Source organism: Psittacula echo, assembly GCF_963264785.1.
Source record: "Psittacula echo genome assembly, chromosome: Z".
NCBI classification, from domain to species: domain Eukaryota; kingdom Metazoa; phylum Chordata; class Aves; order Psittaciformes; family Psittacidae; genus Psittacula; species Psittacula echo.
The window spans coordinates 98743271-98758110 of NC_137742.1; the positions used below are offsets into that span (position 1 = coordinate 98743271).

The 14840-nt window shown below is 38.7% G+C and overlaps 1 protein-coding gene across 1 annotated transcript in view; it reads left to right on the top strand.

Annotated features, from left to right (window-relative positions):
• VAT1L (vesicle amine transport 1 like) overlaps positions 1-14840 on the top strand; it is a gene marked incomplete at both ends in the record, with an annotated part of 65234 nt that overhangs the window by 26159 nt on the left and 24235 nt on the right. The window contains 2 exons of the mRNA XM_080637131.1: positions 730-785; positions 3544-3738. Coding sequence (XP_080493257.1) covers positions 730-785; positions 3544-3738 — 251 coding nt within the window. The remainder of the gene's footprint in view (positions 1-729; positions 786-3543; positions 3739-14840) is intronic.

A 14840-nucleotide genomic window follows, 5' to 3' on the forward strand; every position in this document is an offset into this window, starting at 1 on the left:
AGTTCTGCCAGGTTGCCATGTTGTGTGTTGGTAAAACAGGCCAAGCTTGTGTAGGAGGACAGCTGAAGGGATTGCTAAACTTTCGAAATGAAGAATACATCTGTATGGAAGTGGAAGGTGCAGTGGCATCATGGTTGAGCATGCCTGCTTCCTTGGGCTTTCATCTAGCTGGCAGAGTGGCAATAACAAACACATTGCCACTCAGGTACCCACTTGGGCTGTACAAACCAACCTGTTTGCACGTTTGTAATGGAGTCCCTGCCAGTGAATTGTCATTACATTTGCTGACATATTGTAGTGTACAACATTTGTATGTTCACACATGTAGTGGTCAGATAAATATATCTACAGATACAGAGAAAGGACAAGTGCGTGATGATTGCTGCTAAATAATAGTCTGTCAGAGACAAATGGCTTTTAGCTGCAGAGAAGTAAAGAGACATAGAAGAGCTTTGGTGTCAACAGGCTTAGTCACATTTAACTTGTTCCTGGTTTTGGATGATAGATTATTTTTGTCATCTCAGAATACCTACAGACTTGTAGGGTTCAGTCACCTTGGCCTCTTTGTTATTTATTCCCAAAGTATAAGGATGTCTACTAATCCCTTTTAAGCCTGGGAAAATGTTTGGGGTTTTTTTACTTATATATGAACCATGGAAATGATTTCACATAAACGGTCTGCTTGTCAGCATGTAGTAAGTTGTGTATGAATGTACTTATCTTTTACAGGTTCATCTAACATGGTTACTGGGGAGACCAAAAGCTTCTTCAGTTTTGCAAAATCAGTAAGTGTGCCAGTGCTGCAATTATTCTTTTCACTCTAACTTTAGTGTTTTCTGTAGCATTTTCATCTTTATCATTCTCATTTACCTCTACTAAGTTACTACATCTGATGTTGCTAAAAAGACTGCTCTCTGTGGTGTGATCTGACATGTTTTCTTCTCATGAGACACCTGGACAGGAATTGGATCTGTGTACAATGCATATTTAAATTCTTGGCTATCAGACATATATCTCTTATGCGGTGAAGTTTGAAGTTACACTTCACTATTTATTGGCTTCAGGCAAAATATCATATCCATGGTTATGGATAAGTGTACCCTATATCTGAAGTATACCTCATATCTGAAAACCATGCCAAGTGCAAGGTGCTACACCTGTGTTGGAGCAATCCCAGGCACAACTACAGGTTGGGCAGAGAAGAGATTCAGAGCAGCCCTGCAGAGAAGGACTTGGGGGTGTTGGTCAATGAGAAAATGAACATGAGCCGGCTTCAGTGTGCGCTCGCAGCCCAGAAAGCAACCGTATCCTGGGCTGCATCAAGAGGAGCGTGACCAGCAGGTCAAAGGAGGTGATCCTGCCCCTCTACTCTGCTCTCGTGAGACCTCACTTGGAGCATTGTGTGCAGTTCTGGTGTCCTGAACATAAAAAGGACATGGAACTGTTGGAACAAGTCCAGAGGAGGCCACGAGGATGATCAGGGGACTGGAGCACCTCCCGTATGAAGAGAGGCTGAGAAAGTTGGGGCTGTTCAGCCTGGAGAAGAGAAGGCTGCGTGGAGACCTCAGAGCAGCCTTCCAGTATCTGAGGGGGCCTGCAAGGATGCTGGGGAGGGACTCTTCATCAGGAACTGTAGTGACAGGACAAGGGGTAATGGGTTCAAACTTAAACAGGGGAAGTTTAGATTGGATATAAGGAAGAAATTCTTTACTGAGAGGGTGGTGAGGCACTGGAATGGGTTGCCCAGGGAGGTTGTGAGTGCTCCATCCTTGGGAGTGCTCAAGGCCAGGTGGAATGAGACCTTGGGTGGCATGGTTTAGTGTGAGGTGTCCTTGCCCATGGCAGGGGGGTTGGAACTAGATGATCTCAAGGTCCTTTCCAACCCTAACTATTCTATGATAATATTCTATGATTCTGTGATTATTAAGTTTAGATTGGATAAAAGGAAGAAATTCTTTACTGTAAGGGTGGTGAGGCACTGGAATGGGTTGCCCAGGGAAGTTGTGAATGCTCCATCCCTGGCATTGTTCAAGGCCAGGTTGGATGAGGCCTTGGGTGACATGGTTTAGTGTGGGGTGTCCCTGCCCATGGCAGGAGAGTTGGAACTTGATTATCTTAAGGTCCTTTCCAACCCTAAATATTCTATGATTCTGTGGTTCTGTGATTCTAAAACACTGTCAGGACAGTGCAGTGAATTAAAGGAGGTACTGAAGAAGATGTATCTCTTAAGATGGGACTTAAGTGTCCAGTCATTTCCAGCTTTTCACAAGTTACTTCCATACAGAGATGCAGCTCTCCATGTTAGTGTCAAGTGACATCAGAGAGATGTTGCATTTGTTTCCTTATTGATGATGTCAACAGATGCAAAATTCAAACATTAGATGTTTTTCTTCATCTTGCTACAACAACAAAAATCTGCTCAGAAATCCCTGAGATTGAAGAAGGGACAAATATATCAAATAAACTGCTAACGAGAAATGAGTTAACCTGGAGTGAGAGTGGTTTCTTGAGACAAGAAAAACAGAAGGAGAAATCTTGACTGAAGATCTATCGTATGTTATTTCTGCCAAGAGCTGATTTACAGCTTCCAGTAACAGCCCCTTCCCAGGAGAAATTGGGTTCAAAGTCTTAATGTAGTTGCAAACAAGATAACTCAAAGCCCATAGCTTTTCTTTGCCTCATGCATTTTTTTAATGGATGCTGTGGCATGATCTTTGTTACTGTCATACAATTATGAACTAAACAAGATAATCCTTACTATGCAGCCTTTTTACTGTTAATAAAACATCTCCAGTTGCATAGAATTTGTAGGGTAGGTTGGCCCAATGAAATCAATTTCAACTGAAATGTTTTTCAGATAGTATTGGTATGTATTGACTGGATAAATATGAATAAATTAAGTTAATAAAAAACATACCAAATTCTGTATGAAAGTGTAACCAGTTTCTTTTAATTATACTGCAAAATTAAGTCATCAAAATTACATGAAAATTTTAATTAGATATTGACCCATTTAAATGAAACTTGCTAGGAAGTGGGATCTCATTCTCAAGGGTGCTCTTCTGCTAAATAACGTAAGTTATTATGATGCTTGCTCAAATATCACGAACATAATAATGGGTGACAAGTAAATGGAAGCTGATAAGCAATGCATGATTTCCTCTATTTGAGAGAAGAGTAATAATCAAGAGATGCTTGCAGACATTTGGGAAGCTGGCATGGCTCTCCTGAGATAACAGAAGGATAGCAGAAGTAGTAAGGCAGGTCCAAATTCCTTACTTTTAGATCCACTTCCTAAAGCCAGATCTGTTCACTGTTCGAACACCCTAATCTCATGCCACACAAGTCTGTTTTATTTCCTCATTGTCAGTCAGCTTTTGTGCCTTTTCCTTAAATAAAATCCTTACAGGTTCTCTTGGCTGCTGCTTCAGATCTGAGAGATGAGTCATGTACCACATCTGCCCAGACAGATTTCTTGTGAACTTCCCTGTGCATTTCTTGGAAACTGTTTTTCTAACCCTGCTGTTGTTTATTGCTTTCCAGTGGTGGCAGGTTGAGAAAGTAAATCCTATCAAACTGTATGAGGAGAACAAAGTCATTGCTGGATTTTCCCTGTTGAATCTGCTCTTCAAACAAAATCGAGGTGGTCTGATCAAGGGTGTGATGGACAAACTCCTAGATCTGTATAACAGGAAGAAGATCAAGCCTGTGGTTGATTCATTATGGGCTTTGGAAGAGGTAGGAGCAAAATTTATTTCCTCATGTTGGTGTTTCTGAAATACATGCATTTTTAGATGTAAAATCAATTTTAAATGTGTTTTTAATGTATTCTGCTTTCTTAATTTGTGCACAAGTTGTTTCCAAAGCCCCCATTATTCAGAACTTCGTGATCCAGAGTTGTCCACACATTTCTATAATAAATATGTCTTCAGTTTCAAAGTCTCTGGGGAGAGTTGAAGATACTATGAAGAAATGTGGTTTTACAGTCTCAGAAAATAGTCTTCTAAGTGCATGAAGCATGAAGCTAACAAGTCTGATGTCAAATGCAAACATAATTAAAACCAACTTAAATCTCTTAAATCTGTTCTGAGGAAGAGATCTAACATATAAGCTTTGGTTTCAGTGTTATATTTTTGCTAGCAAATGTAAGCTTGGAAGTTTCAGAAAAATACTGAAAATGTATTGCAGGCAGTCAAATGAGAAATCACATTTAATGTAAGACACATCTATGGGGTGTGAGGGTTTTGGTTCTTTTTTTCCTTCTAATTGCTCAGCTCCCCTTAAAGACACGTAAGGAAACTAATCTGATCGTAGCCTGCTCAATTATAAGCTGCTTGACTATAAGCACTATTTCTGAGACCTTTATACTTAAGATGCTGATAAATGGGCATAAGTATTTTTGGAGGTGTGCACACACATTAACATGTAAAGAAAGAGCATAATTATAGTAGTACTGCCACATTAGTATTTGTGATTTATATGTTTGTGAAGGCACTGATTCCAGCATACGACTAAAGATGCATGATCTATCTGTAAGAGGTCTGCTGAATGTTGGTTGTGGTTGCTATTCAGAAGGTGCTACGACAAAACTCTGTGTCTGAACATACCAGCTGATATTACCTTGCATCCAAGAGAGAATAGTAACCATTAGACTTAATAAATAAATACTGTTGTATCTTACTAAGATTTTGAATGCCCTATGGGCAGGGTTTTGAGCCAACATGTTGGTCATTATTCCAGTGGCATTACAGCACCACCGCTGTCATGGACACAGGTAAGATACCTTGAGTTGTGTCCTGCCTATTTCAGTTCTTGGAGCAGGATGCATTGAATGTTCACTGGGGCTGGTATGTGTCGGAGCCAGCTTATATGGCAAGGCATGTACTGTCTTCAGGTTGTGCTAATGTGGGAACTGTATGTCTCTTCATGCCATCACTACATCTGCCCCCGTGTACACCAACATGCCACTTTTGTGGTACAGCAGATGCAAATGATCTGACAGGATATGGGCTCTCTTCCTCTCCAGCAAAACAGATAGGAATGACAGCTTCCCCGGGAATGTTTTCCTGTTTCTCTAAAATGTCTATCTTGTGCCACGCTGTCCCTCAGTAGCACTGGGGGTTTTAGCAGCCAGCAGCATGGCAGTGGCTAATTCTCACTATGGAACTGATTAAGGAAAATCAGATGTTGTGATAAAGAGCTGCTTACTCAGGCAAGACAAAATCCTCTGCTATTGTTTGAAAAGGAAAGAGAGCCCTTTGAAGAGAAGTGTAAAATAGAAGTGGAATGAGATTCTGGTCTTTGATGTGGGTTTTTAATTTAATTACTAAATAAGCCTATGAAGTATTTAAAAAATGTAAGTGGCACAAGTGTTTAGGCATTCTGTAATTTCTGTGTTCATGTACTTCTCATGTATTGGTGAGTAAGAGAAGAATTAAAATAGTAACGATAGCTTAAAAAATCTTCATCGAGAACATGAAAAATTACACGTGGTAGGATTGTAATAGTCAACATGATGGGAATTTGTTGGAAGACTTCTGTTTGATAACATTTCATCTAACATTTGGCAGTCACACGCACCATCCCTACCGGTAGATTGAGAAATGTGTAAATACATCTGTTATAAAGCATGATCTAGAAAACTACAGCTCATTTATCACGGCTGCTCACTTTCCACTAGTGATCTGGTAATTTACAAAGGAAATGTCTGGCTAGTATTTTCAGGGACATTATAGTGGTAGAGGTATCTTTAGTTGATTGCAAAGTATTACTGAAATATTATTCGTATCATTTTTGGGACATATTTTTGTGCATCTAAAAATAACTTATGGCTGACTCTCAAGTTAATATGATACATAGAAAAATGTGTCACAGCTGAGGACTAAATGGAACCATACTGAAGAAAGGTTGCTATGTGGTTTTGTTCTGTTTTGGGAGGTTTCTTTTTTTAACTCCATAGCTCTAACGTCTTCCCCCTTCAGAGTATGACTTTTTATTTCTTTTCGCTTCCTTTTAAGCTTGATTTTTCTCCCAGGGTCCATTTTCATTTCACTATTCTCAGTAGTCTTCATGAAAGAATAGACCAATTATGACCAGTTTATACTGATGATGTTTCTTGAGGAGGAAATTTCCTGACCCATAAGAGCATGTTTTAACTGAAAATGTTGTAACTAGAATGTGGCAGAAAGGTTGACTCCATGCATGGCATTTGAAAATGAATGATTGAATAGGTTTCTATGGAAGAATATCACCCTCTCCAGAGGCTCATGGGAGAATCTGTCCTCTGACTAGTAATTCTGCTGTAGAGTTGAGTATGAATCTAGTAAGTTACATTCAAGATGAAAATCTTATAAGGAAAAATACTGGAGGAGCCTTAACCATGGGACGAATGTTCAATGTTGAATACCTGAGTGTATCATCTGGATGGAAATTTAGAAGTGACTTCATTTTCTTCAGTGCATTGAGTTATTGCTGACATAAGGGAGACCAGGATCTAGAGTATTGACTACTTCTGTGGAGAAAACTGCTTGCATTGCTGTATTATCTGTTGGTGTTGGCTTGGAAAGGGTAATTTTTATCTCAAATTTACCTCCATAAAACCTAGTAAAGTCAAAACTGTTCTCAAGTAAGCCATTAGAGCCATTTTATGATATTAATGTAAGAAAGATTAACTAAGAGAGACTAACAAAATCCATAGATCCTTCAAAATAGAACTCTAACTGGGGAATTACTCATCATGAGATGAGTGAAATCATACAATAAATTAGCTGCTGTTGAGATGTCTCACTATTTTGCAGCTATTTGTTTATGCATTCAAGTGTTTAGAAGATGAGATAATTTGTAGGTGGTACATGCTTAAAAAACTGTTCCGTAGTAAAAAGCTGATTGGTAAGATGGCATTTCATTACAAATGATAGAGTTTAAAATAGAACTAGTATTCAGTGAATATTTGTTGAGCTTTCTGGTTGTTTCTTTGTTACTACTTGTCTAATCTTTAATTTGCAGTTTCTCACTCTTCTTCATTCTGATTAATTTGCAGTGTGCATTTATGCATTAGCATTCTCCTGAGGGTCTGTGAAACTTTGGCTTTACATAGTAGGCAATTCTAGATTATTAAGCAAGATGAAAACTGAAGGTTCTCAGAAGATAGAGTGTGTTGAATAAAAATGTACATGCTGCAGTTTTCAAATAAAATTCTGCTTTCTTAAGTTTATTATAATTGCAGAAGAAAATGCACACTCCAGGTAGGAAGGGTTATTGACATGGAAGTCATATGCACCTTCTTTGGTGATTTACAGCAGTTGAAAGTAGCATTGATGGCTTGTAAACCAAAACTCAGAAATTCTTGTGCATGAATTGCCAGTCAGTAAAATGACAGTGCAAAATACGGTTCACATCGTCAAACTATCTGTAGGCCCTTTTCACTCAGGCTCTACCTGTTCTAAAGCCATGGCTTTAACATCTCAGTTGTCAAAGTTTTCAGATTTGGGCTATGTTGGTCGTTATGTGTGATCAGTGAGTTTTGGGAAAAAACATCCTGACTACAGATCTGTGTTGTGTACCAAGAGATTCGTTGCATTCTTGTCTTTCAAGTGATTTCAAGGAGTGCACTGTTAGATAGTAATAATGGTATTAAAGACCTGTACTGCCCTAGGGCCAGTAAGAATGATGAAGATACTGAAACCTGTGGAATAGAATTGCTACTTAACTCTTAAAAAGTGAAAGGATAATCTCATAACATTAAAAGATCAGACCTTATAGCAGGCACTGAATGTCACCCCACGTCATTGTTTTGTGGTGATAATGCAATAATGTCTTTAGTAACTCCTTCGTTAGGAAATAGTAATGCAAGAACTGTATGTAGCCCAGATCCAGGAATATACAGTGGCACTCAGCTGTGATTGAAATCATTGGAATCAAGGCATTAAATGCACTTATGGATCAAGCCCTGCGGATCTTGATATGACTATCAGAGGACTCTCAACAACTATATGTCATGGGCAGTGCATGGAATATTTCTGACTGGAAAGAGCTGTGCACCTTAATTTGGTTTGTTAACTATCAGTTGCTCTTTTTTTTTTTTTCTGAATAATTTTGAGAGATGCTGCAGGTGTAGTTGTAAGTGCAGTTTTTATATATGAGATTTCCTTGGCTTGAAGCCAGAGCCTTTCTCCGTAGTAAATTGCTGAGGAAAACCTGAGAACCTTAACCTAAAGGAGTGCAGTGCAACTGATCACATTATAGTAACATTATAGAATACCTGCTGACACAGTAATGTCCTTTAAAAGAAACATTTTCTCCTATGTTGCTGTTCTCCCAAACTTTTCTATTCTCTGCCTTAGCTTTCAGTGTTAATAGTTATGAAGGAAAACAGTAGAAACTAAGATCACAGCCTTATGAAACGGCAGTTCGGTGACGAGAACTGGACAAAAGAACACCCTCCCTACAGAATTTGTACCATGTTTTGGGGAGAGCAAAGCCATCATAATGTGTCTGGTTTTAGCACTGCTTTGTGACTGCAAAGGGTACAGGTACTATAAACCGCCAAACTCATCCTGTCATATAAATTACCATCTCCATGCATGCTTTTAGATATCAATGATAGGAACATTATTCAGGACAGGGGGATGGGAAATCTCGAACTCATGATAGCAGAATAATAAGTGAACCCCCTAAAGCAGAGGGGGTTTAATTTCTTCAGAAGCTATTTATGCACATCACTGATTTTAGCTTTAGGGCAAAAGGCCTTTCATGTATCACTATAGTAAGACACAGAGAAAATCTTACCATAGTAAGAGGGCAATCTAATAATACCAGATCAGGCTGGTACCTTGTTATGAATACTAAATGCCATCTCGTGCATGTCTGGGTGTTTTGTGGTTGTTTTTTTTTGCTGATAATATAATAATGACGTGCAGGTTTTTGTCTTTGCTGCTTGATGAAGACAGATCCTTCAGCTGAGCAAACTACACCTGTTTTTTGAAGTCAAGGACTTTTGTAGCATTTAGAATCTGTATTTGTTCGTCAAGGTATGCAGAATTATCTAGAGTAAAATGGTAAAAGTGAAAGTTCATTTATAACCAAAATAATAACCCACCCTGAAATACAGAAAATAATTACTTTATTCTCATTAGCATAAAACAATTTACAGCATTATATTGTATAAAGGGAGAAATGTAACTCATTCTGTGAAAGCTCCCACAGGCATATTGGTGTTTCCTTTGCTATGGTTGGTCATCAAGCACTATGGTGCAGAGCCTGCTTGTTTTGATGCTGTGAATATTTCTCTGACAGTACTTCATTTGCGGTTGTTCATAAACTGCTTTCCTGATTCACAGGTCTTAGCTCTGCATACATACTGAACTGTGATAATGCCTTAGAACTCTTTGCTCTTCTTGTGTGTGAGATTCTATTCCCTTTGAACTGCAGCGCTTATTTTATACAGTCAAAGTAAATTTAAATGTTTTATCTGTTCCTCACTGTTGTTTCTTTGCATACAAGCAATTCTAACACAAGTTTAATATAAGACTCATGCAGATATCAAAGCATACAAAAATGCAAGGAGCTATGGGTTACTGATGTAACAGGTTTCAAAACAGATACAGGGAAAGCAGACTGAGAAGCAAACCCCACGTAACTCAGGGTAGCTTGTTTCTGCATTCATGGTCAGATTATACACAGTTGAAGGCCAAAATGTCATTCAAAACTTGGGGAAAATAAGGGGGAAGCTATTCCACTTGAGTTCTACTTTGCTGACATTAGATGTAATGAATACAAGTTCTAAATGAATGAAAATTGAGCCATGAGTTAGGAGACTTTTTAATAAAGACTTTGCAATGGAGTTTTCCCAAGATGCTTAGCTGAAGTAAATATTAATTAAAACTCCAAATTATTTCAATGCTATATGCTTAGAGGAATAAAACATACCTTGAAAGTACAAGAGATTAATTAAGTATTGCAATTTTTTTTCTGTCTAAAAATTGTGTATACCTGATTATGTGATCCTCCCTGCTCTTATATGAATTAATTTCCTACCAAATGCCTATGTAATTTCATTTACATTTCTTCTCCATTTAAGGCTGCTTAACATGACTTTGTATTACTTCATAATTCATTCTACCCTTCCTACCTGTATCAGCAAGTGATGGTGTAACCCAGTCGTCTTTTTTTAGGGAACTCAGACTTCATTTGTTAAGTCTGTTTAGTATGTGAGCAAAACTCAATTATTTTCAATTGCTATATATTATTCATTAACACTGCATGAAATTCAAGCTACACAAATAGAATTTAATTAAACAAGTATTTTATTTCAGCTCTGTGCTTTCTTTTGTTTTCTTTACAGCTTCTGAAATGTAGCTTGTTTTGTCTAGCCTGCCAGTTGAATACGTATTTAAACAATTTTGCCATCTAGAGTCTTCAGAATGTTCCTTTGTGCATGCTGAGAATATTCATGCTACAGCACTCATTTAATAGATAAATAACAAAAGAGACGGGGGATATCTTCACTCGCTCAGTGCCATACAGCATCTTAGTGAAAAGGTCGTGGTTCAGCCTAAAAAGCTCTAATTTTGAGTTCTGGCCTCTAACAGCCAAGCCCCTGGGCTGTATCTCAGCATCTCTGTGAGCTTTTGTGACTCAGTCCATTTACTGGGGGCTCTAATCTCAGAATGATATGTGTTCTATCAAATTTCAATAAGCTGTTTCATTTCAGGGGAATGGTATCTTAATGTTTTTGAATCAAGTATCAGACATGGGAAAGTATTTTGGCAATATATCTGATGAACATTGATTCTCTGTTCAAATGTTGCTGTTACAAAGGTTAGAAGCTGACTAGTGTGAGACTAAACCTCTCAATTAACATAAATACAGCCTGGAGCTACAGCATTTTTCTGATCTACTTAGTAAGCACTCTGCTAAGAATTAATTAATTATGGAGATACACAGGCAGAAAATACCTTTTTAGAGGACATGAGACATTGGAAGTTGAAAGTGCAGTGGTGAGTCATGATACATGTTTCTGGGTCAGGACAGACTGTCATTTCTATTTGCCCTTGCGTGCCACAGAGATAATAGCTTTTTGTAACTGCAGGCCAAAGGAAAATAACATGTAGACTTGGTTCCAGATGATGACGGTGAGGGGAAAGTAGGCAGAAAAATAATAGAGGAAGCATTGGTAGATTCCACTCAAATGTGCACTATTAAAGATAAGCTAGTCACATGCTTCCAGTTAATTAAATTAGGGACAAGAGGTCGGATATGGGAAAAACTGGTTTGTCACTTATTGGAAAAATAAGAACAAAGCTATTATATGGAGCAAGCTGGTGAGTAATTACTGTGAAGAAGCCATATTTTACATGAGTAGTCTGCTTCCTGAAATGTATTAGTTAGGTTTTAAGTAATGGATTGGCACACATTCCTTATATATTGAACAGGTATGGTGATACTGTATCCATGCAAGAAAATAACCAGTTAGGGAAAGCTTTGCCAAAGCAGAAGGGATATACTTTAGACATCAAGGACGCCTTTAAAAACACCAATGTGTATGCATAACTCCAGGAGTATATTTGTTCTATGTTTATCTTGAATGTTTGACTCAACACATTTGTATTACACTTCATTTTCACAGCTTGTGTCATAGAATTTAAGCTGTTCTCAAGAATCAGGAAAATAGGATTTCAAGGAGTCATTTGCCTATTCAAAAACAATGTATAAATTCTTCATGAAGTATTAGAGAACAAAAGATACTTGCTTTTATAGTCTAGATCCGAATGTATCAATCTGTTCCTTTTTATTTCTACCTGCTAATGCCATCAAACATCTGCCTTTGCTTCTCCCAGTCTTGCATGCAGGTTGATTAAATATATGCCAGTACACTACGTCAACCAGCAGAAATAATTTTAAATGGATTCTAGCAGAAAGATTACTTCTATCTCCTGTTTCAGGGAGTTATTAGTACCACTGACTGGCAAGGAACTCTTTTAAGATTTGGAACAGTGAGCGTTTTCTGTCACTCAGAGAAGTAACTATTGAATGCCATAAATGAAAACAACTACATACATAACAGGTACTAAAGCGAAAACATTAGAAACTAAGTTTTTCGAAGACACATTTAGATGCTATTTGATTGTTGTGCCGCGTGCTGTTAGTGTGTGTACTTCAAGTCACAGAGCCTGTGAATGAAACCTAGGATTTTCCTCTCTGTCAGAAAATTCCACTCACACTTCTTTGTTAATTAGTTGACTGGTTTGGAAAGAAAACTTTCAATTGTTCAAGTTGAACTGGTGGGGGCTGCAAATGTGACAAATTCAGCTTTTCTCCCAGGATATCATGAAGGGGAATTCTGAGGTTTGTGTTAAAACAGTTCCTAGGGATTTTCGTTCTCTCAGAAACGTTTTAGTCTCAGTTCCAATTTTAAAAGACCTATTTTCCCAGGTGCTAAACACCTAAAAAATACCTGAGACAGAATTAATGAAGATTACCTGGTGATGCTGAGAGAGCTGAGATGTCATCCTTATATGTGTGGAACAATACAGAATGCAAATAATTGCTTCATACTGCCTTTGAAACCTTCTCATTTTCAGACTGGGAAGAGATCCCTAATGATTTTGGATGACATTTTGGCCTCTGATTTGCAAAAAATCTGACTAGTTATTTTGACTGGGTATAATTTTTGACTTCATTAATCAATGAATGCCTAGCAAGCCATCTAAGTGAAAAGAATCAAAAGGGAGTGGGAGATGAGACTAAGGAAAATCTCTCTCTCTATTTAAGTGTGGTAAGTCTGTTTTGTCTAAATGATGCTGCATTGGCAGCATTGGTACCTGTGGTTGTCTTCCGTGACTGACAGTGAACAGAGAGGTTCATAGAGCAGAAGGGAGTGAGATGCTTTTTTCAGAGACTGAAAAGTAAGAAATATCAGTAGATGTTTTGCCTTCAGCATTTCTGCTGTATATTCTAGATACCATTTTTCTGCTTCTGGAGATTTTATGTTCTTGGTCTATAAAGAGATAATGTTGACATAAGCTTTTAGCTATATTAGAAAGACGTTTAGTTGTTAGTAACAAGTAACATCTGACACAAAACTCTGGTAAATGAAATTAATTGGGTCTTTTTAGTTTTAGAAATGCCTTTTTAAAGTGAATATTCTAGTTCTTCTCCTGGGTTGTGCTTATCAGTGTATCTGTGTAACAGTAGCCAAAGAAAAAGTGAATTATTAGTTCTGGCAACAAAACCAAGTTTGTGTCTCAGCAACTAATTGTGTTGATGGCTAGTTTTGGCAGACTAATACAATTTTTGAAATCTCATGATCAGTAGCACAAAATTCATCTCCTGGGCTGTTGTTTTCATAATTTTTCTTTTCAGTTTCGTAGTAAGAGTCTGATTAGGTTACTAGATTCTCTTTATTGTAAAGAAGGCACACATTTTATGTTCTATTTCAACCAGCTTTGCCGATATCCCCAAAAAAAGGACTTACTACTGTCTTACCTGCAAGATTTGTCAAGAAGATAATTTTGTACATGTAATATGTAGATAATCTTCTACATATTAACCATGTGATCCATTGCTGATATTGATTGTAATTAGGAAGGACAATTGAATATTAAACTGAATGAGTCAGTGTATTCCAGTGCTTGAGTCCTTACACACCTTGAGATTCATCATGAATAGACTAATTCATTATGCCCTAGAGAGCAAGAGAATAAATATCCCAGTCAGTGGAAACAAGCATCTTCCAGGTTGTACTTTCAGCCCACTGTTGGGGTTCACCAGGAGCGTTATGCGGGTTCCCCAATGTCGTGGTTTAAGCCCAGGCCGTAAATCAGAATCACGAAGTCCACTTCCCCCCCCCCACCTTTCTTCCCTCCGCTTCTGGAGGGACGGGGAGGAGAATCAAAAGAATGCAGCTCCCATGGGTTGAGATAAGAACAGTTTAATAACTAAGGTATAACACAAATCACTACTGCTACCACCAATAATAATAATGATAAAGGAAATAACAAGGAAGAGAATACAACCGCTCACCAACCGGTACCTCACCCCCACCCCGCAGTCATCCATCCCTTCCGGGAACTCTCCGTTCTACATCCTGGGCATGACGTGCTGTGGTATGGAATACCTCTTTGGCTAGTTTGGATCAGGTGTCCTGTCCCTGCTTCCTCCCGGCTTCTCCTCCTCTCTGGCAGAGCATGAGACTCACAAAGTCCTTGGTCAGGGTAAACATCTGTGTTATCAGCTCCGTTCCCAGGCCGAAAGTCAAAAACACAGTGCTGCAACAGCTACTAAGAAGAAGAAAAAATGACTGCTGCTGCTGAACCCAGGACAGTATCCACCCCTTATTCCATACCATTCACGTCATGCTCAGATCCCACATTTTCAATATACCATCACTTTCATCTCAGTGCACTCTTATCTTAGTGCACGAACCAATCCCTATAAAGCTGCTGAGTCCATTTGGTCCATGATGGTGGGCTCCATCTCTTGTAACAGTCTTTCAGAGCAGGAGAGGCCCATTGCAAAGTCCACCCCTCGATCATGAGTCCATCTCTATGTTGCATCTCTGCCCTGATGGCCTGAAGTGTCATGGGCCCATCAGGCTCAAAAGAATTCACCCTCCCCTGCAGCAGTCTCTGCAACTTGTCGTCGGGGACTCCACACAGCTGCCTTCCATCTCCGATGCTTCCAAAGCACTGGAGGGGCCCAGTGGATTAGATACTGGTCCATACTGTCCCACACACCGTGACACTCATGGCTGTCCAGCCTTGGGGAAAACCTCTCGGTCCCCCTGTATTGTCTAAACCCAGACAAGACCCAAACCTGACTCTGCTTGACTCTTGGGATCA